This window comes from Dermacentor variabilis, chromosome 9 (assembly GCF_050947875.1).
Source record: "Dermacentor variabilis isolate Ectoservices chromosome 9, ASM5094787v1, whole genome shotgun sequence".
Classification (NCBI taxonomy): Eukaryota; Metazoa; Arthropoda; class Arachnida; order Ixodida; family Ixodidae; genus Dermacentor; species Dermacentor variabilis.
This window is the reverse complement of record NC_134576.1, coordinates 68,503,777-68,527,668: the sequence shown is the minus strand read 5'-3', so window position 1 is coordinate 68,527,668 and position 23,892 is coordinate 68,503,777. Positions and strand designations below refer to the sequence as shown.

Below are 23,892 nucleotides of genomic sequence, written 5' to 3'. Positions count from 1 at the left end.
ACGGACTGCTTTTCTTCTACAATCTTGCCATGCAATGCCAGGAGACACCCAAGGATGTGCGGCATCGTGTTTGCTTTCCCAAAATTTGCAAGCATTCAATTTGGTAAAAATTTTGGAGACATTTGATATTCGACTTTCAACATTCTTTTCTTGATTAAATTTTGATCATTCAATTTAAAGATCTGCTATTTCGCATTCACACACCTCTACTCTGTAATGTCCCTTTAACACAGCTGTTTGTTGAACAACTTTAACTTGTTCCAAGCACTGCACACTACAGCAGGCTGACAATGATGAACTCTGAAGGGGGGCCTGCACTTACCTCCGCCAGATAGCTTGAGGATCTCCTCTGTTGTGACCACGGACACCTTGTCATCGTCACACTTGAACCACTCATCTGCGTGACAAACACGACCCAACAGCGTGATCAATGCTCCACGATAATCCAATAATGCTTAAGCATGCATGCAAGTCACTATGCACCTTCTAAACTGCATAGAAAAGCAAAAACATGCATCAATGTGGACTTTGAAATCTTATCGCCGCCTAATATCTGTTAAAGGGGCAAGTCTGTCAAGCGATTTTTCTACCGTGCCGGACATAAGCGGTGGTTCTGGATTCCTCCTACGCCCTGTCGCATGTAATAAAGTTCAATTTTGTGTAAGAACGTAGCAGGGTTCTCTACGCAATGAGCGGAAATTCCGCCCACTGCTTCAGTTTACCATCCCACCATTCTGTTTTACCACCCACACCTTCGAGGGAGGACTCGGCAATGGGGAAGGTAGATTTGATCGAAGTTTCTGATTGTTTGCCCCTGTGATTGCCACGTGTTCCCTTACTGCGTAGAAAAATGTTAGAAAGAAATCTAAGCATAAGCTGAGAAAATCACACTTTCTAGTGTGCGGAAGGTTCTATCGCACTGTGGATTTGTGTGGCTATCCATTGACGCAACATCGCCATCTTGGTACCATCGCAAAGAAGAGAGATTGGAGCTACAGACAGGAGCAGTGCTTCATCTTGCCATGCAAAACTAAAAATGAAAGAAGCATGCGAAAAGAGGACAAACTGGCGTTGTGATTCGTTACTTCTGTAACATGCACACAGGAAGCGCTGCTATTGGTTGACACAGGGTTTAATTGTACGAGCGTTTAGCATACTTTTTGACAGTGGCAAGCTGTGCATTTCATTATCCCAGTGAGTTGCGGCAATCACAGTAAGCTGCGTCGCTGGCTTGAATTTCTTTTGTTAATGCGCCCCAAATGCAAAATTGTTGAATGTGCCATTCAAAATGGCAAGTGGGGAAAAACAATGCAGGAAAAAGTTTATTTGCATGTACTAGGAGTAGCCGCCATGAGACAATGTGTTAAACTTGAAACCAATTCTAAACGCTCTTACATCGCACAGTTTCTTGGCAGTAAAAATATTCTGGACTCCTGGTTACATGTTACGTTGCTGTCAAAGCTTTTATGCTACCAGATAAGTCGAACACAATTGATCACGGCAATAGAGCCTTGCACAGACGTTTTTTTAAAGAAGAGCTCGCCAAATGACAATATCAGTGCTGCTGCCCCAATTCTGACACCTCAAGGTGGCTAGCAGAGGTAATATGAGGGTAGGCTTGATTGTGCATACCAATCTAAAAAATTGATTTGCGGAAGAAATCATGCAACTAGCAATACAAATTTCATTAAAAGCTTTGCACCTCAAAAAATTATCACATTTACCCCTTATCTGGAGTCAAGCTAGTGACAGCTCAAGATACTAGAACTCTGTCATCTGTCTATTGTAAAGAAATGAGTCACGGTTGCAAACAGCACTTCTCATGCTCAACATAAGTAATTTGAGAAAACAGAGAAATGGAACATTATAGGCAAGTAGGGCCTGTGCAAGTTAGAGCTAACAACAGTGCATTCTTTCATTTCCGCTTTTGCCACTTCACATGAGGCAGCCATCAAAAAGTCACAGTTTTGCCTCAAAGGCAAAGCATTGATTGCGATAGTAAACTATTAGACAGGTATATGCAGTAAGGTTAGTAGTTTCATCAGCTGTATAAATGCCTGCAAAATTTCGCTTACTAACTAAATTAACAAGCATGATGCCACATATACACACAGGCAAACATGAACACATTTCACTCTATGACTGTGGACACTTGCTGTTAGAACGCTGGCACGACGAAGAACAGCAGCGAGCGAATTCCCCTTCATGCTGCCTCTTGCTTCAACACGAACTAGGTGCGCAAAAACACAGCGCACACAAAGCCATCAGCTGTCCCAGGTTGGCTAGCCTTCGAACCCACCACACATTACCTCCAAGATAGGATGTGCACAACCAGGGCCAGAGTAGAAGCAGAGATGTCATTTTCAATTGTCTTGCATCAGGCAACTCCACCTTATGCCTGCTACTAATTTCCTAATCTCATGACACCACCTAGTCCTCTCTCTAAGCCTACGACTGGACCTTCTGTTACCCCATAACAGACCAATGGTTAGCCGTTTCACGCACCAAATCACACGCTGAATGTGTCTTCCTATGTCATTTGTCAGCATATACTGATTTGCTCCCAGCACGAAGTATCATGTAATCAATAGTAGAGGAATAAGAGAAGCCTCAGCCTGGAGCCAACATTCCGACAAGGAGACTCGCCTTTGTGAATCATGACAGGAGTCAAAATGAGTTTTACTCGGCTTCATGCAATCAAGCAAAAGTGAATCAACACGGCCGCACGCTACTGCTGAGCGCGTGCGGCCGTGTTGATTCACTTTTGCTTGATTGCATGAAGCCCAGTAAAACTCAATGACCTCAATGCCGCCCACAAGACTCACCTTCTTTCCTACGGATCCAGGCGACGTAGTGACCGCTGGACGTGGACCGGCCTTTGTGCGTGAGCACAGCCTGGAGCGAGTAGAAGCCGCTGTTGTTTGAGCCTGGGTCTGCACATAACATGGCAAGGAGGACCTCTGACTGAGTGCGTGATTAATGAATATCAGCGCAATACGACAAAGCCTCTACGAGAGATGAACACAAGACAGCAGTCTATAGATTTACACTAAGCAGTTAATACAAAATTTGACTGTCTCATGAATTTCACAACTCATATCCACGGATGAGCTACAAAGAATGCACGCAGTAAAGGGCTTGAGATTAACTTAAAGGGAAGCTGAAGCAGTTTTCAATTTCCATGACTTGCTGGGGTTGGGAAGAACAGACCTATTCATTTGCGGTTCTGAAAAAATTTTTTTTTTGTTAATACAAGGGGCAGAAATAGCGTTCTAAATCCCCCCCCACGGACACGCCCCCGTCGCTTCCCGGAGCGCCGAGTGAGGTGGTTGCCAGAGGAGAGAACCGGCGAGAGTGATGCCACTCGCGGGGACCGTACTGCCGGACCGGCGTGCTGGCATGTGCTGGCATGTTTCTTCCCGTCCTGCGCTTTACTAAACGACGCTACGAAAGATATGCCGCCGCTGACGTTTGTTTTCTTTTGCGATTTTCGTGAACTGTGCTTCCTTTCTGTCTTGCGTGAGTGCCTACAGCCAAGGGCGCCTAACCTGCCCTCGTTCTGTGCACATTCGGCTGAGCGAACACAGGCGGCCGAGACGATGTGGTGTTTCACATATTCCCGAAGGACAAGAAACTTGCAGTGCAGTGGGTCCGTGCGGTGAGGAGAGATAATTTCGTGCCGACGAAATCAACTGTGCTGTGCTCGGACCATTTCCGCGACAGTGGTTATCATCGGAGCTTGACAACGATGCGGGCAATCGGTATTCCAATTAAATCGGCGTGACTGAAGCCCGGCGTTGTTCCGTCTATATTCTCCCACAAGACAAACACCTCGCCACCTCCAAGAGCGGCCCTCGCCAAGAGGAGAAAGGGTGAGGTAAGAGTTTTAATGTGCACACGGGCAATGTTTTAAACAGATGATCACCTGAGTGTCGAACAAACGCCTTACAGCGGCCTTTGACAAAGCGAGGTGGAGGCACAGCCGGGAATATGCACATGCGTGCAAACAGCTTGCCGTTTTCATTCTGTTTTTCCCCTCCGCTGTGTCACGCAACACTGTACTACGGCTGTTTGTTCGGTGCTGTTTTGATACGGTGAAATAACTGACTAGGGGTACGTTTCTGCATTACGTGATATTTGCTATTTGTCCTACCACGCGGTGCCCGCAGGTTTAGCTGTTCAGCATTCGTGTTCAAATCGCACGACATGAGGTGTTACGGTAATATTTTCATGCTCGCGATACAGTAGTTGAACTTGGCGTGTAAAAACTTTGTTCCGTAGATTTCGCACTCACAGCTTGCTACCAGCAGCGAAATGCCGAAAAAACAAGCGTCGGCACAGCCACGCTTGTGGCAAGGCAAACGGCCTCAAATAATGAAGTAACGTTGTGAGGTATTGAACTTGTCTGCGTTCGATGTCGTCTAGCCCAATACAGGCATCGCTGCTGCACAAAAAATGTTTTCTTGCCTTTGCACCTAGACAACTAGCTATGTATCAGGCATGACAAAATTATTATTTAAAAGCAATTATATTACATTACTCATTACTTTCTTATTACAATCATCAATTTGAATTACATTACCGATTACTGCTTTCAAAAATGGTATTACTTTACGATTGCTTCCAAAAAGTTTTCATGCATACAAGAAGCAAAAAGCAAAGTTTAAAGGGACGCCAACCTTTCTTCAAGGTAACACACACTTGCCAACATTTCATGCCCCATGTTCCTCCACGACACCGAACGACACTATCAACGTTCTGGCACTGTACACAACTTACTGGTGCATATTTAACGCAATTAATAAATTACTTCAGCCATGAAATACAGACACCAAATAATTTACATTACTAAATCACTAGACAACTAATCCATCACATAAATTACTGAAAAAGTATTTCAATTATTGGAAGTAATGCAACTATTGTCATGTTTGCTGATATGCATGATTTGCTGAAATTCATGACATCCATGCCTTGCATTCTTTCAGGTTCTAGTAGAGCACCTAGAGAACCGAGCCCCTGATGAACCTGTTCTACTACCATCACCAATCGAAGAGTTTGAAGCAGCCAGTGTGACACAGGCAGATAATGTTGAAGAGTTTGAAGTAGCCAAACGCGGCACTTATGTTCGCGATCGTGTACCAACACACAAAAAACCACGTAACTTTAGACAAGCAGCGGCAAGGTGTTTGACATCGCGTAATTGCACCCGTGTTTACAATCTAATGAGAAGTTAGTGCTTCGGCATTCTTCCAGCAGCAAGTTCCCAGTGACACTTTAGCGCATTTTTTCTCCCGTCATTGAAATGTGCAGCTACATGAAAAAAAAAAAAAAAAAAAACATATGTACCAGCTAAGATTTCCAACGCGTGAGAAGGTGCACAAATCGCTCTCGTTGTTGGCACACTCAACATCGTCGTTGCCGCCATCATTTTCCTTATCGGCTGTCGGTTCGAACATGTACGACGAAATTATAAGCTGTCCGTGACAGCGAGAACGTTCCATAATGCTTACAACTCAGCTATGAAGCCAGAACAGAACAGCGTGCTACGCTCTGAAACGGCGGCGTCGACCGGCGACTGCCGCGAGTGACGTCACAGCGGCCCCGACCAATCACGGGCAACAGCGGCGTTCGCGCGATGCCCTGAGGCGCTGGTGCGCGTTTTCTTGGAAAAACAGCCGCTTGCGTTTGTTTCCGCCCCTTTTGAACCAGATATTCATGTTCAGGGGACCCAAAACTGTAGAATGCCGCAGAGAACTCATTTTTTTCGAAAAGCGTTTCAGCTTCCCTTTAAGCAAATAGGGCCTAGATTTGCAATGTTTTCTTTTCTTGGTCCCCCAGATCATAGGCTCGCATACTGCCACGCTGCCGAAATCAACAAATCGGTGTGGCAGATAATGAGGAATGAACAGAGCAAAAAGAAAAGAACTGTTCCGAAGTGTGGCCTCCTAGAGGGCTTCATTATGTGCTGGAACCTCTCCACACTCTGTCTTGCGTTCCAATCAAACTGGAGCGAGTGCAGTATGGCCGAGAATGCTCAGCATTAGAACCTATGCTATCACCCTGCACTGTTCCAGACTCACTAATTCTTTGAAATAGTGTTGAACAAGACACTCTACATCTATACCCTTAATTAAAGGACATTAAAGGCAAACAATATATCAGTTTAGACTGATGAGATATCCTTTAAAAATTATACTTTCATTAATTTCATGGCAACGGGTAAATTGTTAGAAGAGATAATGAACACCAAGATTCCGTGTTCTCAAACTTGCCCTGAAACTTCAGCGCTAGTATTGATGTCACGAATTTAAACTATTTGTCGCATTTAGCAGATTGTGGCACAGTAAAGGTTCTCGAAACTGGCTGAGTTCCGTCTTTGGATTTTTTAGAATACTACAATGTAGTGCATCTCTAGCAAGGAAAATTTAAGTAGGCGCGGGCAGGTGCCGTAAAAAACACAAGAAGTAATGCGAGTTGATGTGGGAGCTTCAAGATGGCCTTGCCTTCAGCTATTCATTTTTTGTGCCTTTCCTGGCTCACCAATTCCCATTTTGCGGTAACAGTGGCTTTTTCACCATTGAAGAAGGGTTGTATACTAGTACAGTTTAAATAATTTTTTCTTTTTAGTGTTCCTTTAAAAGTTTTAACGGAGTACTAATGACACTAATCATAGAATGAGTCCAAATTTGTAAACATTACAGAAGATTTAGGAGAGTTGACAGGTATGGAATGAATAGTTTTATGCCCCACACCTCCACCAAAATATCACAGGTATAAAACTATTTACACGGTGTGTTTATAAAGCATATATAAACAGCTGCCGAGAATCCCAAGAGGCTCTTGCCACTTCGTCCTCTTCACCATCAACGACCTTGTTCTCTTTTCCCACCGTAACAATATAGATTCTGGAAAGGCTATCCTACCAGCCTAAGCGATCTAGCAGTGCTCTTTAGAGACCCTTGAATAAAGGCAGCAGAAAAAAAAAAAAAAAGGAATTAGACAGCCAATGAATTTCCCCACAAAATACTGCTCAAAACATGCTTGTGCCCACCATCTGGAAAGGAGAACGGCTCCTGCTTGGTCTCCTTGAGTGGCTTGTTTGCATCATCAGGGTGCTGCAGTTTGAGCTGCAAGAGCAGGTGGGAAAAGGAGGCGACAAACGTTTACATGTCACATGTGCAGCAGGTCACCGGTTGAAACAAAACTCCACCTCCAACACACAAGTGCACTTGAATATTAAAAAACATGGTCACTGTAACTGCACCTATGCCATTTCCTCTTTAGTTATATGCTTTCACCATGCCATCAACTTTATGGTAGGTAGATAGAATTTATTGACAGGAAAGACAGAGAAGTCGACCTGAGCTAGCGCGCTCTATATTCTGCTACTCTGCACTGGGGCAGAGGGAAGGGGAGTGAAAGTACTGGGATGGATGATGATGATAAGAGAAGTGGTGAGCACTCAGGTATATTAGACAATAACAATAACAATGACATGAAGTGGTGAACACATGTAATAAAACCTTAAGGGAGTTCCTTTGCTTTGTGTACTGTTGAACAAACTTTACCACATGCTTCTTGCTGTTACAGGGACTGCACTTAGCAAGAGTGAAGGTTGGAAAATTCTTATATTTTAACTTGCTACTAACCACCCTGAAATGCCAGCCCTGGCATCATGGAGAATATCATGATGTCAAGAAGACAACAAGATAGCAATGGTGTAGCAATAAGGCTATGTGTGATAACATCGCTCATGCTGTGTGGGTTTCTTCTGGCTGTGTTTGCATTTGACAGCATCAGTTATTTCTTTAAAGGGACACTAAAGGTTACCAGAAACTCAAGTTAAAGTGGTAGAGCAATGTTCTAGAACGTCTAAGGCGTCAATATAATCGCGAACCGAGCTTTAGTAACCGAGAAATTGAGGTAAATGTATGACACGATTTGAGACCCCCCAGCGACATTCCGGTACTAGCCCGATGACGAAAGGACTCCTCATAATTTGTGTTACTAATACTCAACTACTCGTATTAAAAATATCATTTCATTCGATTATAAGACGGAAAAAAATGTTACTTGTCTACGTCTATTCGATTCTAAGAAAAAATAACATTTTGACGTTACCCTTCAGTAATATGGGTGTTCGAAAGGTTTCGTTTTCGCTCGACTCTGCGCGCTCGACTCTGCGCCGCGCACGCTTTGGAGTTTCAGTAGTTTCGTTATCGCGTCGTGCTGTGAGGGTCCTGCTGGCTCGCGAAACTTTCATTTGGAACAAGCAGCGAGAATGCCCCGTCCATGTGATGTCGTGGGAAGCCCTCATTGCTTTCCCGCTCCGGAGAGCCGGTGTCGAGGCCACCGTCGTAGTACGCAACGACGCCGGCAGTGCGAGCCCTCAGCAGCAGGTCGCGCTCGTCGGTGCTCAAATCACTGAAGTTGAGCCCACCATCGCGAGCCAATCTGTCGGTGTCAGGGTCCATTGCGACGAGCGTCGAAGTTAGCGTCATAGATTGAAGTACCAGCTTATGGGCGTCTTGCGCTGGAGTTTGAGGTATAGTAGCGGCGCCTGGTGGCGGTGCGGGAAACGACATCTGGGTCGTGCCAGCATGGGTCGTATTGAGCCCTGGCTGTGACGAAGCACGTTTCTAGGCCGAGCTTTGCGTCGATTCGCACATTTTTATGCCCTGTTGCGAGTGCGAAAAGGCTCGTCGCTTCTCACAGACCACACCGACCACGCTGCGAGCTCGCCGCAGCCTATAGTTTAACGAAAACGGACTCTCCGTGTGCCGTGGGACGTAATGTGGGACGTAATTCGTTTCTCCTTCTGCTAGCCACCATACTCCCGCTTTCGCTCTGCTGTCGGCTCTGCTGTCGGCTGTCTTGGCTCTGTTTCTGGCCACGCGTTCACGTTTTGCGCAGAAAAGCCGTAGCGCCGTCTGCGGACGCCGTTCTACTCACCGATGGCGCAACGTCACTATGAGACCATGATGTCAGTACTCCTCGATCGGAGGGCTAGAGGTACGCGGACGCTTCAGAACGCATTTTCTCTAAAATAAGTCTCTCCTTGGCACGAAACAAGCGTCTCGAGGTTTTTGTGATGGTATTTCAACAGTCCACGTTGACTTAATAGTAACCTTTAGTGTCCCTTTAATAGAGCAAGCTAATGTACTGCAGTGTCATAACGTGCTCACCTCCTGGGTACAGAAAGTGAAATCGGTTCATAGAAAACAGTGTTATAGTGTAAACTATATTTAGGGTGTTCTGATGCTTGCCAGTACTGGTTCAGAGGGTTTGAAAATTCACTTATTGTAAATAGTAATAATAATAAGTCAAAAATGTCATACTCATTTAGAACAGCACTCTGGCAGCTACCACTACACTGCAGGCAGCTATGGTGCCCAAGTAGGACAGGTTATGTTGATACTGTCAGTCATAAACCTTCAAAAGCAAACATTTGAGGTGATTAACAAGCAGTACAGACAGACAACTGCACTGGCATTTAGTATTCGAACGAAAATCTCTAGTAAAGTACCACAATACCTGCATAATACAGACAATCAACTTTTGTAAAATTTAGTTTTGTAACGTTTATTGGAAGAAATAAATGATAGCAATTGATGCCAGTCTTGTTGTGGTGGAGCAAGTAAAAATTTTAATAGTCACATCTTCATGAAAATGGAGTTGGTCAATTGACAGCCATTTTAGGTCGCTACAAGCTCACTGACTAACTCATGGGGTTTGTGGACCATGTCTACAGTGTGTGGGGTCGGAGAATATGTTGAATTTGCAAGCAGTCTGTGACCACAACCAGTGAAGCCACGGAGAAAAATCTTGATCCCCCCATATACAGGTACAGGTTACAAATAAAAATACCAGGCTGCAAATGTATTTATTCTTTTATGAAATTCTGCAGTCCGTCAACTCTTGCATTTGACTACCTGCTTTATGTGGAAGAGGCCATTATGGATTGGATTTGTAGGCTAAACTCTAACCCCCACACGTTTATGGCTGTGCTTATGAGACCAGCCAAGGTGATACAGTGGTTATGGCATTGCAGTGAGAAGCAGAAGGTCGTAAGTTCAATGCCTGGCCACATTCTGATATGGGCGGAAGGCAGAAACACTCACGCACTGTGCTTTGGGCGCGTGTTAAAGATTCAGAGGTTGCCATAGTTACTCCGGAGCACTCCACTATGGTGACCCTCACAATCGACTGTGCAGTTTCGCAAAGTTAAAACCTCGTAATTTTTTAAGGTTGTGTGGTTGCCAGTGAAGCCCTATACCCCACCAAATTCAGCTGCTCCTATCAAAGTTTGTCTTGTAGAGCAGGCTAGTGCAATCCTGGTGGTTTGGAACAGGATGGTGCAACTAAGTGCACATCGATTTCATTATTTGCGCAAGCGTGGACTCTCAATGGCTATCACTGTAAGGACCGAATGGCTATCACTGTAAAGACTCAAAGGCTATCGCTGCGAAGCAAGAGGGAGTTAGAGAAAGTGCTCTGAACACGTACCTTCTGCTCGACATCCATCTTGCGGTCCTCGAGCTCCTTGAACTTGGTCCGCATGGGGACCAGCTTCTGCTGAAGTTCCTCCGAGCAGAGTTCGAACACGTCCAGCTGGAGCGGGAACTTGATATCCTGCGGCGGGGAAACAAGCGGATGCAATGACGAGTGGATTGAGAAAACGCTGCGCAAGGACGAGTGCGAAGATGTGCGGGCGTTGCTCACCTTGAGGATCTTGGCATTGACGGCTCCCTTCTCCTTGTAGAAGAAACGGACAAACTGGACGGCCAGGTATGCGGGAAGCCGGCTGATGGTGCTCTGGAAGCGCAAGCACTCAGTTCATTGCTCAAAGACCTGCTTTACACTGACTGGTGCTGCCAAGCTGTCTTACATATGGTGACCAAATCAAAGAAAGAAAAAAGAGAAAGAAAGAGAAAAAGAAAAGAAAGGTAGGCATAGGACATTCAGAAGCAAAGGAATGTGTGAGTGCGTTCTCCGACTGAGCAAATGATAGACTACTTTCTCGGAGGAAGCATAGTCATGGCCATAATACACAGTCCTGATCTGCATTACAATCTCTTTTTTGCCTTGCATACCCCGTCTCATACTTAGCATGACACTCTGGGGAAGCTATGCAAGTGAAGTTGTACATGTCTCATTTTGCACGTTTCAAAGTGCCATCCATTGTTTTTGATCTGAGATGCTTTCCTCAAAAATAACTTAATATGCAACTATCACAAGTTGCAGTTGTATTAAAACTAGGGTGTCAAATTGAACCCGAACCGAAAATCAAACCAAACCATAAATTTAGCCGGAACCAAGCCCAAACGGAACCCAAACCGAAAAATATAACAACAGTTAGCGGTTCAGTATGAAATGATTCAAGCATATAATGTGCTTAATAGACAATCAATTCTCCAAAACGTTTACTTCTTCAGTCGGCACACCCCACTAGCAGATTGTTACGACTCATGAGTTGTACTGAGTGCGAAAATGGTAAAAGACCTAGGCAGAAACACTTGCACTTCTGAACTTGGCCATGACAGATCCATCCCACGACTGAAACATTGGTTCAGGGGCTCCGCAGAATCACTGTTTTTAATAAGTGCCCAATTCGGCTGTTATAGGTCAACTCGCTAATGTTACTAGATATACCGCAAAACACGCAGGACACACGGAGAGCAAAAATGACAGCGTTCTCGAGAAGGCAAAATAGAAAAACCAACAAGCGCATCAGCATGGCTTTTTGTAGCAATAACAATGCGATCCTCAATATGGATGCCGTCACCATCTTGGTGTACGGCAACAACAGCGCTTGATGGCACAGGAAATGTGCTTTTGTTGTGTGCTATGGTTTAACATACAAGCGCATTACAACGCTCTTCGACTTTTAATATCACGGCAGCCCTTTGCATGCTGCTGTGAAGCCTGACTTGAAAGTAAAATTATCCCATAACCCACGCACCAACTTTACTGTTAAATCTTTTGAATATTTGGTGCGGGCTATGCACACCTAAGTTCGGTACCGAGCAAACTACCGAGCGCAAGAGCAGACGACATTGCGGGCCGCCTCAACAAGAGGAAAAGAAAGACGAGGGAGGCTCGTGCAGCGGGTGAAAAGGGTCTCGCGCAACGGAGATCGTTGGAACGCCGGCGCGACTAGGGCCACCGGGCCTACGGAACCCACATCTACCGGTGAGGTTCACCTGACCGAGCGTCAGTCTTCGGGACAGGGAACGCCTCGGGTCGTTGCACGGCACGAGACCCCGGAACGGCCTGCCTCAGCCTCGAACCCGCATCTACACGCGAGGTTCGGGAGAGCGAGCGTCCGTCGTCGAGACGAGGAGCGCCTCGGGTCGTTGCCTTGCACGAGGCCCCAGGTCGGCCTGCCGGCATCTTGGAACCCGCTTCTACGCGCAAGGTTCGAGTGACCGGGCGACCGAGTGGCCTGTTCTCGTCTACGGAGCTGTGGGCCGTCCACCTTTTCCTGCCCGTGCTGCTGCGTCTGCTATTCCACGCCAGTCATCACTCGACGAACAAGCGTTTCACGTCAAGGACTACGTGTCACCACACTCCGGACTTAACCGCAACCTCGTGAGACTGCATTTTTTCCTACTTACGAACAACCTTGTATGTGTGGGTCTAGGTTAAGATATTTTTTTCGTGTTCACGTGCCGTCTAATATAATTGTGTGTTTGCTCATCATGCACCGTCTCCTCCATCTTCCTCGCGTCACACGCTTTGCAACGTGACGATCCTAACAACATCACACCTTGCAACGGGAGACGGAAGCAGCAGCCAGCGCGAAGCCTCACTGCCGGGTCCAAAGTGCCGCGGTATGTTCGAATTATCATCACAAATGCTTACGAGTTACTGCGCATCCTTACAGAGTGAAATGCACATAATTTTGATAGGACCACAGCATCAATTCAAGTAAACTAGAAGTTTGAATTAAGCGGGTTTGAATTACTGAAATTTCACTGTATATTTTTTTTTTTGTAGGGTGGTACTACATATAAAGTAAAATTTGCATCTCTGGTGACCTCATTATAAATGATCTATACTGTAAGAACAACACAGGCTAAAGACAATGTCTTAACACAAAAAGCCTCCAGAAACCAATGTTTTGATGTTGGTGACAAACATTAAACAACCGGGCTGTCCAAGCTTACCGTTTTCTTGTATTCACAATCCTTGTTCAACGTGGGTGACATCTTGTTAATAGTTTCAGACAGTTTCTGTGAAGTCAAAAGAGAACAGATGGCAAGTCAGGAGACGGGCAAAATTAAACGTACTTGAAATTCATACAGAAATTCTGTCACCGTACTCACACTTTTAAGGCCAGCCATCATGTACTTGACATCTGAAAGGACAAGGAGCGTAGGACAAGTGTGAGATGGCCAAGCATATGATAATAGCCATGTGACCAAATCTTGGAAGGGCTTTCGCGCTATTTCAATGTCTCCAACACCACTGCAAAGTGTAGTCATTGCTTATACAGACAAACCTTCATAACAACAAACATGGATGTAATATTCCGTAATATTGAATATTACGAAGTAAATCTAGCATGTTTCTTGCCGATATCAGCTTGAAACTAATATATGGTTATCACGAATATAAAGTATAATGAAGGTATTTACATGTCGTTATAACAAGGCTCAACTGTAACTACAGTAAGATTAGTACAAATGAAATGAATACTTTTGTATCGAGCTGTTGCAGTACAACACCAATGACAATTGACAACCCCCCCACCTCCATTCCAGAATGACTCCGAGACAACAATGACACGCCGCAGACAACTTGCAATTTTGCTCATTTAAAACACACAGCAGTTTTGGGGTCAGCCTGCAACATTTTCAGTGCTTTCTTTAATTTTTCAGCTGAGATGAGGCCTTCACTTTGGTCAAACCTTCTTTCTACACGTAGAGTGGCAAAAATATATTGCAGTTTTCTCAACCAAATGACGAAGGAAGACATCTGCAGAGCACCAAAATATAAAAACATGCTAGTAAGGAGAGTGACTGCTGTTAAGAACGGCCAGCTGCAGTGCAAGTTTTGCCAACCAGTTGCGACTGTGGAGGCAACATCCCGGGAGCATCGCCGCCAACCTCTAGCCACGGCGTGACTAAGCCGACTTTGTGTCATGAACAATACGCACATCCTCCACTCTCCGTCGCTTCAGCTAGGATGCATTCGACGAAACAGGCTTCGTGCGCAACAGCACAACGCCGACCTGATCTGCTACGGGTGGGGGAGTTGACGCGGGAATGCCGACGCAGGGTTCTTCCTACGCACCGACCAAGACACAAGACAACGCGCTACCCGGAACGGCTCCGAGTTCTACGAAGGCCCTCTGACGTCGGCTCCGGACCATCGCACCTGTGTGTATGCGTGTGTGCATGTGTGTGTGTAACCCGTCCCAGAGAGAGGCGGCCTGTTTAAAATGACTAAACGAACGTTCGGAAAGGGGGTTAACCGAGGGGCCCGATTTTTATTAGTCATATCATAAGAAGCCAACAAACACTGACACCAAGGACAACATAGGGGAAATAACTTGTGCATAATAATAGAAATAAAGAAACGATAAAGTAACAGAAATTAAAGTGGATGAAAAAACAACTTGCTGCAGGTGGGAACCACACCCACAACCTTCGCATTTCGCGTGCGATGCTCTACCAATTGAGCTACCACGGCGTCGTTTTCCCATCCGCTTTCTTGGGTATTTATGTGTCCTAGTAGAACCCTGGGAGTGTTAGCCAGCGCCACCACTCACAGACCTTGGCGGCGGACGTGGAACGTCTTTTTTGCCGCAGGCGTCACGAGAACGTGATCTTTTAGGGTGAAGGCAACTGGTCAATAAACCCACATATGCTACCTGAAGGCATCAATGTTGCCGGATTCGAGACCCTCGTTATGTAATGAACGAGAAGAAAGGGGGCTAACCGAGGGGCCCGATTTTTATTAGTCATATCATAAGAAGCCAACAAACACTGACACCAAGGACAACATAGGGGAAATAACTTGTGCATAATAATAGAAATAAAGAAACGATAAAGTAACAGAAATTAAAGTGGATGAAAAAACAACTTGCCGCAGGTGGGAACCGAACCCACAACCTCCACGTCCGCCGCCAAGGTCTGTGAGTGGTGGCGCTGGCTAACACTCCCAGGGTTCTACTAGGACACATAAATACCCAAGAAAGCGGATGGGAAAACGATGCCGTGGTAGCTCAATTGGTAGAGCATCGCACGCGAAATGCGAAGGTTGTGGGTTCGGTTCCCACCTGCGGCAAGTTGTTTTTTCATCCACTTTAATTTCTGTTACTTTATCGTTTCTTTATTTCTATTATTATGCACAAGTTATTTCCCCTATGTTGTCCTTGGTGTCAGTGTTTGTTGGCTTCTTATGATATAAACGAACGTTCGCGTCACCTTGTATCGGGAGAGGACTGAGTGTTTAAAGACCACTGTTGTGCGGCTGCTCAGGACACTCTCTCAAGCAGTCATGTTAGACTGATGTACTTTCTCAAACAGTCATGTTAGACTGCTATAAACACCGTAAATAAACCCATATTCCTCGTTCTCAATGCGAAGCAGTCCTTCCCTTCATCAACGTCCTCAGCGTAGATAAGTTGGACGACGGCATGGGCCAGCTACCTTCTAATTCATGCCGGACTCCAATCTTGACAACGGATCATGAGCGATGGGATTGAACCCCCAATCATAACACTGCTGGCATTTGGCTTCCAAAGCAGCATGACACCATGAGAGGCGCTGCTCTGGATGGCTCTAGAATCGGGAGATTTAGGTTTGGCACCAGCAAAGTTGGGGACACAAAAGCCTGGACTTACAAAAGAATGCAAGCAGGGCGTAGGGCTTTGGATACGCTAACAAACGTGGGAATGCTAGCTCTTTAACTTGCAATTAATTCCGACCACATGGTATATTTTTTAGGTGCAGTATAACGTCTCTACTCAATAATTAAAATTCATGCAGAAACCATCGCAGGTGTTTATTTAAGTGAGCGAATAGCCTGGCCTGACATCAACGGGCGTCCACCGCACTCGTTTGCCGAGCATGACATTCTCATTCTTTGACATTGCGCACAGCAAAGCCTATAGCATAATGTGGTGTATCTTGACAAGACGCGGGTAACAGACTTAGACGGCGAACGCACCCTGCAACTGTATGTCCAGGCGACAGAGGAATGCGACCCATCACCACTACTGACCATAGTATCTTTGGCAATGAAAGAGCCCCGCAACTGCCCTCTCCCTAAGCTCAGCACCGACACTCACTTTTTTAACCGTGACATTAGTTGTGACAGATGTGCCGACGTGGGCCAATCGCGGAGTGTGGCGAGGACCCATCAACAAGTGTTCCCTTCTACTCCCACCTCCATTACTAATGATCGCCCTTTCCCTCTGGAAAGGTGCCCAGCCACCGGCACCCAACCAGGCAAAACGGGAGCCAATAAAAACCTATTCGCTTTATTGAATGCTTGAGTTGCTTGATGTGGGGCTTTGACCAGCCTAGCATTCAGTGAGCACAATAAACAGCAAACAGAAGTGGTTTGAAACTGTGTAAAGCTATGATCTGATGTATGCACCTTTGGTCTGCTCAAATATGCAATACTCTTTCTTTTCTTTTTTGCAGCCTACTCTAGAAACATAATCATTGGACTGATACTTTACATATTCACGTCAAAACATAAGCATGAAGTGTGTGTGGTATTTTTATTAGTTCGAAATAAAAAATTCCGTAAGGAATAAAAAATTCTGCTACATGCAGGTGGTTACAATAACCAGTGTGCTGCACACGTTGTTTTAGGGTTCATTGCAATTGTGGAAAATAGGAATCCTGGGTTTCCTTAAGAATTGAAAAAGTATGAGTGTCATTATGTTCCACAGCACCAAAACAGAACAGTGCCTCCCACAAAGAAACGCATTTAATTGCACGTGAACGAAAAAAGGCAAATGGCTTAGTGAATGCACCAACACCAGCAATTACGATCCTGGGATGCTACTGGAGATGCTCAAATTCTGTCATGTCATTCTTAAATTTTGCCATGTCTGCATTTAGAGCCAATCAAAACAGGCGCCACCACCCAGTGAGCTATTTGGAGCAAAGCAAGTTTGACTGTGCCTAGAACAGAGCCCTTACTAAGATGACTAGGTAGACTGCCTTGACTTTTGGATGGCATCAACTTTATGGCCATGTCGTCGCATTAAGAGGAAGCTTTAGCTCGGGTGCTCCTATCTAAATACATGCAAAAGAAGAATTTGTTTTTCTCAGCAACCACTGTACCAAATTTGGCAAGGCTTGTTTCATTTAAAAGAAAAACTTAAAATCTAGTGACTGTTGGTTTCAAATTTTTTTATTTCAGTCGCCAATATTTTATTAAATATTGGCAAAGATAGAAAATTTTCAGAAAACGAAGCTATGAAGTTCAGAACTCTGTAACTCGACAATGAAAAATGATATCACAATTCTGTGAATTGCATCTAATAGCACATCTAAAGCGGACAAAATTCATATGTTACATATTAATCTAAAAAAAAATGTAGTAATATGAAAATACAGCTGTTGCAGAACCCTTGTACACAACGTAGGAAATTCACGTAAGATATAAGATGACATAAAAAATTTGTCCACTTTTAATGATCTAATGGGTGCCATTTACAGAACTGCAATATCTCTTATTGGTGCAGAGCTATTAATTTGTAAACTTCGTGCTTCTATTTTTTTCAAACTTTCAAATTTTTGAATATCTTAACAAAATGCAGGCCCTAAATCGAAATTCCGCTTCCAACAGACACTAGAATTTAACTTTCTCGCTCAAACGCAACAAATTTCACTAGGATCAGTTCAGGGGTTATCTCAGAATGTTTTTTTTTTCGTTTTACATGTATTTGAATAGGCCGCATCAGAGTTTGGTCCGAGCTAAAGCTTCCTCTTAAATCTGAAGCTTAGCATACAAAAATTATAGAATTTTCAAAGCTCTGCATAGCATTTAAGGGCCTTTAAGGCTTTGAAAGTGGTGCTTTGGTACTGAAAGGCATTCAAGGCCTTCAAAGATCACTACGAATTGTACTAATAAAGTTTACTGTGCCAACAAAGTACTGAACCGTGCTAATAAAGTGTGCCTGTAGTCAGCTGAGCTGAAAACTACTTGCAAATGAACAGGAATCAAGCAAACAGATGCTTGCACAAGGAAAGAAGTGGAAGGGAAGGAGCACGTCACATAAGAAAGCTGGGCCATGAAAGATGTGTGAGCGTAACATTTCTTTTTTTCACAGAAAAAGAGTGCAACCATTTTGACAGTAAGACAGTCCGATACTCTCAATTATTTTAGAGTGCAGCTCTCAGGCGGCCGTTCCTGCGGCGAACGTCGGCATTGTCCCTCGTAGCCGAGTGAACGAGCACAGCGAAGGATGAAAGCGAACGCAAAGCATAGCAGGAGATGAAAGACTGCGACTGCGAAGAGAGCACGAGGCAGAAAGCGGAGGAGCGCATGACACAAGTGCAAGAACGAAAGTGTATTACCATGTAAGACTACTCTGCAGCAACCATGGCTACAAGATGGCGTCAGAGCCGCACATGTCATCCATATGGAAACAAAGTGCTGCATGAGTGGAGGTCTGTCTGTGGTGGCAGCTGTGAATCGCGCCCACTCGTCAAGCATAAAGGCCGTTTTCGTATTTGTTCTTGTTATGGTTCTGCTATAAGCCCTAAACATTCAAAGTACCTCTATCCGTAATGGTAGCTGTTTTAGTCAGGCAGCTACACTGCACCTTTCTTGATATAAATTGTGACGTGGTATGGCTAGAAAAATTTCAACTTTGCTGGATGTACAGAGTGGTGGTTCCTGGCCCTTAGAGGGTCAATTTTTGGGATACGGACAGACCAGCCCACGGACTACAAGCAGTTAACTATGGATGACATGTTTCACAGGGGGTCATGCATACTTCTTCTTCAGGAAGGACCGTACGCAATTATTTAAGCATAACATGCCCTACGAAAAAGGGTGCAGAAAAAAAAAAAAAAGATCCAGTACTCGTACTGCCCACTTATTTTGCATACCCATATTTTTTGCTGCTTTCTCGTCTATTCAAAAAGGTGCATAAAACCTGCCCAGTAAAGAACTTTGACATGAACCATTTCAGTTTCCTTGCTTGGAGCAAGCTAAAACACACAGCCTCCTCGGTTTACTTGGTGTTACCTTGACAAGAAAATATAGCGCCCTCTGTGCTGACCTTGAGAGATGAAGCAGCTCAACTGGAGAAAGTGCTCTTTGGTCCGCGTCTCGGGCTCCTCCTCGGACTCCATGCACTTTAGCCTGTGCCATCATGCGGGTCCTAGCCGTCAAGGTTGAACACAATATGGCAAAACCAGCAACTCTGCAAATTCCATTCCAATGACGCTTTTCGATTTTCACTATATACGCGATTCGCCGATTCATCGATCAGGTGAGCCGATGGACGACGATAAATGAATGCAACTGGAGGAAAAGAGCCCTTACAGAATATGGTCCCCTGTGACAGTCACAGGGAATGCGCCAGAGTGCACGCGGGAACCAGTTCGTGGCATAACACTCATTGGCATAACACAATGGCATAGACAAGATGGCAAGTGAAGCACATGGGACATAGTGCCAACTCTCTACTGGAATCTCTCTACTGAAGAGAGAGTCACAGCATACTTATGCACGACAACCGTTTCTGATAAAAACAAATGACTGGGTAAATCAATAATTAATCACAGCCCAGCCAGAACAAAGCCAAACACACAAGCACTAAAAGACAAAGGATGTCCACACTTTTGTCCTTAAATGCTTCTGTGATTGCCAGCTAGCTGGCTACGAACTCTTTCTGGTTTATCAATGATGCAGAATGGGCATGAATGAAATTCTAGAAAGAGAGGTTTGGCCTAAATTTTCTTTTCTCTACATTGATGCCCTCCCTCCTGTATGTGCTGAAAAAGTGAAAATAGAGTTTTAGTTGAACCCTCTACCTCTCTGAACTGTATAGTTTCTCTACAGTGTCCCTTTACCTAATGGGGGTTCGATATTTCAAGGTTGCTTCATAAATTGGTTTTGAAAATTGCCCATGTGTTACAATTTCTGCCGTGTCAGATCAATTTCCCATATTATGTTTGTCTCTCATAATACAAATCAGGGACAGGCAACATTTCTTTCGTTTGTTTTTTTAAAATAAAAGTTGACAACACTTTTGATTTGAGCACAAACCTTTTTTTTTTTTTTTTGAACTTATAACCCACAAAATTTTGGGTGCACATGGAGGCAACATTAGAATCAGGCAAGTACGATACAAGTTGTGGAATGTTGTTACAGCTTTTTCAAGCCTGCCTATTTTAGCGAGACCAGTGTTTCATTAGCTGAGAGAATGTGAACAGGCAGTATAAGACATTAAAGCCTGACACTTCCTGTTTTGCTGTGGCTCTTGAGCGACACAGTGGACTCTGTTGTAGCCGAATGCATTGTAATGGCACAAAGGGTGGAAAGACACAAAGATGACATAACTGGCACTTTCACATTGCCTTCGTTGGTTTTCAACTTTTTTTAACCTGTTAGAATGCCATCAGCAAGATGAACTAAGTTTCCCAGCTTAAGCTATTGTTGCTTCTGCTGCTAGCCACCTCTTCTGACGCCATGTTGCAAACATGAAGGATGCACCCAGGGACAAAAGTTTGTATGGGCATTTTTTAACATTTTTTAACACAGGGATGAGGTCGTGAAGTGAAGCGGTGGCAGTGACATGCTGAGAGGCTGTTCTTAACCACACCTAATGAGACCGCTGTTGAAAGCTGCGGCAGTGTGCTGTTATCTGTTGGCACAAAAAGTTTTCTGAAGCAACTAAAACTTCCTAAATGCAGTTCTTTTCTCCGGCAACGCATACATTTGCAATACTGAAACCAGCAGCACATTCTGACTTGAACAAAACCTGGACCAAACGCTCTTACCAGTGCCATCACTTGTTTTTCTGTCTGGCTGCTCCACGAAACGTGCGGTCCTGACGCGCACACGTACCGCACCACTGGCAGTACCGGCCTACACCTGACCCACGGCCCATCACCTGAATATGCCATCTGCTGCACCAAGACCCAGCGTCACAGCTGTTACCAAGGTCCTCGGGCAATGTCCGACATCGCATAAACTAATTGCTCTCTGTGTGCAAGAGGGTAGAGGCAAGGATACGTGACGTCGAAGACGCCGCCGAAGTACTGGTCGATAAAGTTGGTGTACTTGTGCACTGGTGCGGGCGCGGTCTCGGAGGCCGGCTGGTCGATGGGCGGCAGCTTCTGCTGAAGCATTCGCACCACTTCTGTCCAGCACTCGTTGGCATCCTGCAAAGTTGCGTCACACTTGCGTCAATGAATAAAAAAATCTGCATGTTTCAAGCCCAGCGGTGTCCCGTTTCCCTCTCTGTTTCAATGGTGGCTATTTGGGTAGCTTCCAACATGTGGCCTTGAAGAGACACGGAAACAATTTTGACTGTAGAAACGTGCTGAGTCGTTAAGGTAGGTCCTTCTGATCATTTAGTGACACATTCAAATGCTCCATGCAAAGCGTGTAATTTATTACATGGCTTTAAATATGTGCATCACCACCGTTCACAGTGGTGCCGCTCCCCCGAGTTGTCAGTCACCCCATCATCATCTACGTAGCAGGTGTGCATGACGTCAGTCGGGCGAGCTATCCGAACAGCTACCCACATTGCTTCATCGATAATTTATCCTACTTCATGGTGAAAAAAATGTTGTTTGTAATAGTTGGAAAATTGGTTCATTTGTTTCTATAAAAAAAGTAACTTAAAGACAATACGCAACGACAATTTATCACCACACGCAAGCACTTACGGCACACGGCAAGTGTCGTCTGCTTGTGTCGCAACCTGCTCTATGCTGACACGAGCTGCATGTTCAGTATTAGTCTTCTCGAGGTTTCTTTTCGCGAGGACCCCCAATCACCCTTGCTGTGTTGTGGACTGCAAACCGAGCAATTGGCGACATGTCAAGCCGCGACACTGTGTTGCTCTGAAAGGCGACAGGCGAGCAAAGCGGCTGCAGCAGTCCGGGCTGTCAGTATCCGATTGGCACCAGTATCTACGCATTTGCGGCCCTTGCTTCATGCCGGAGGATTACTGCCACAATAAAGAGCTAACACAACAAAAGTATCTATCTGTTACTATGCTATTTGTTACTATTCTATTTGTTGCTTATTCATTGTTATTGAATGGAGAATAACCTGAAAAAAAAAAAGCTAATAAAGCAGTAACCAAGTGTAATCGACTTTGCTGTTGGTGTACAGACCCTGCACTTCAATACCTTTCTTATTAGTTCTTGATTGATTTTGACGAAACTTGCTGAGTTTAGTATTCAATGTGTTAATTTTAAATATACATTCAGTTTTATTGCACAGCAAGTAACTTCCTAGAAATTAAAAAAAAAAATCAGTTTTTTTCATGACTAGTTTGCATGTGAGCTATTTACAAACTTTACATGGCACAATTAAAACTGACATAAGAAAATAATGTGGAACTAACAAAGAGTGCAAATTAGCAAGAACTGTGTTCTAACTGAGAGCATTCAAAGCTGAGAGACAGAAATCCACCTAACTACTCAAAAAAAAAAAGAATAATTTTTCAAAAATGTTCTAATAAATGCAACAAAGTTATTTGGTGAATTTGCAATCTCCACAGCTGTATCCTTCTGGCAAAAAAAAAAAAAGGAAAAGAAGAAAGAAAGCAAAAATAACAGTGATAGCACAAGTAGAAGCAGAGACATTGTACCTCCAACATGGTGTCATCATCATCATCAAAATTGTGGTTTTGAGAAAACAGAAAACATTTTGCAACTGATACATCGAAAGAAAGGCACCAGGTGAATAACAGAAGTGCATGATGTCACTGCTTTCGTCTTGTGCATCTTCTTCAGCGCACGCAAAGCTGCATGCCTCTTAGTATAGCTGATGCTATGCCACAAGTCCTTTCCTGCTGCTCTCCCAGAGCCAGTTCTTGGCAAATTCATGTTGAGTCCCCCTAGGATTGCTGCTGCTCAATGCTGGTTGCCAGTGTTGAACCGGAGGGCAGCTTCAGCACCTCCAGCTTCCACAGCAAACAGCGATGAACGATTCTCTTTGGCAACCAAACTCCAGATCACAGAGTGAAAACTCTCATTTGAGTTCCGAGTTGGCCCTCGGCGGCATCTTTCCAACAGGCTTCTATCAGATAGGCACTTGCACACAGCCAGTAGTCCTTCAGCTACATCCTTGGGCAAGTTGTACCTCTGTTTTGGCGTGAGTTCTCCTCTGGCTGTAGCAGCATTGTGCCGGCACCAGGACTGCTCGTCACTTGGGTGGAGACTGTGGTAAGGGCACTTGTCTGTGGATGTGACGTGATAGCAAGTTGCCATCACAGCTCGCTGCATCACGTCCACATCCCCTTTACGCATTTTGAAAGCATGCTCATCGTACAAGCTCAGTTTTGTTAACAGATCAGCCGTCAGCCTAGCTTTGCCTCCAAGACTTCGCCAATCTTCAGTCTTTTGCTTGTGCCCCAAGTTCCAAAGTGCAGTACCCATTCTCTCCTGCACATGGTTGATGCAGTACTCCTTTCGACATGCCAACAACGCCATAGGTCTTGGCTTGATATATGCAAAAGTGCGACCGACACCACTGCACAAGATGGTTGTGTATCAGAGGTTGTTTTTCTGCAGGTATCTTTGAAATAAAATGAGGCCTGCTTCCACCTCCAGCTGCCCCGATTTGCTTTCGGTACTCGTCTGGCATTGGTGCCTTTCTTTCCAGACTTCATGGCCCTTGGAGCTGGGCTTTGGAGCTACCTTGTAGCCCAAACAAAAGTTTGAC

General features: G+C 44.8%; 1 protein-coding gene across 1 annotated transcript in view; it reads right to left on the bottom strand.

Moving 5' to 3' along the window:
• Nucleotides 1-23,892, bottom strand: part of Usp14 (ubiquitin specific protease 14) — a 46,190-nt gene that overhangs the window by 6,079 nt on the left and 16,219 nt on the right. Inside the window, exons 7-15 of the mRNA XM_075704442.1 lie at nucleotides 21,223-21,371; nucleotides 19,262-19,344; nucleotides 13,332-13,363; nucleotides 13,173-13,238; nucleotides 10,726-10,818; nucleotides 10,510-10,635; nucleotides 7,055-7,130; nucleotides 2,826-2,933; nucleotides 323-397 (exon numbers count right to left, since the gene is read on the bottom strand). Of these exons, the coding sequence (XP_075560557.1) occupies nucleotides 323-397; nucleotides 2,826-2,933; nucleotides 7,055-7,130; nucleotides 10,510-10,635; nucleotides 10,726-10,818; nucleotides 13,173-13,238; nucleotides 13,332-13,363; nucleotides 19,262-19,344; nucleotides 21,223-21,371 (808 nt within the window). The remainder of the gene's footprint in view (nucleotides 1-322; nucleotides 398-2,825; nucleotides 2,934-7,054; nucleotides 7,131-10,509; nucleotides 10,636-10,725; nucleotides 10,819-13,172; nucleotides 13,239-13,331; nucleotides 13,364-19,261; nucleotides 19,345-21,222; nucleotides 21,372-23,892) is intronic.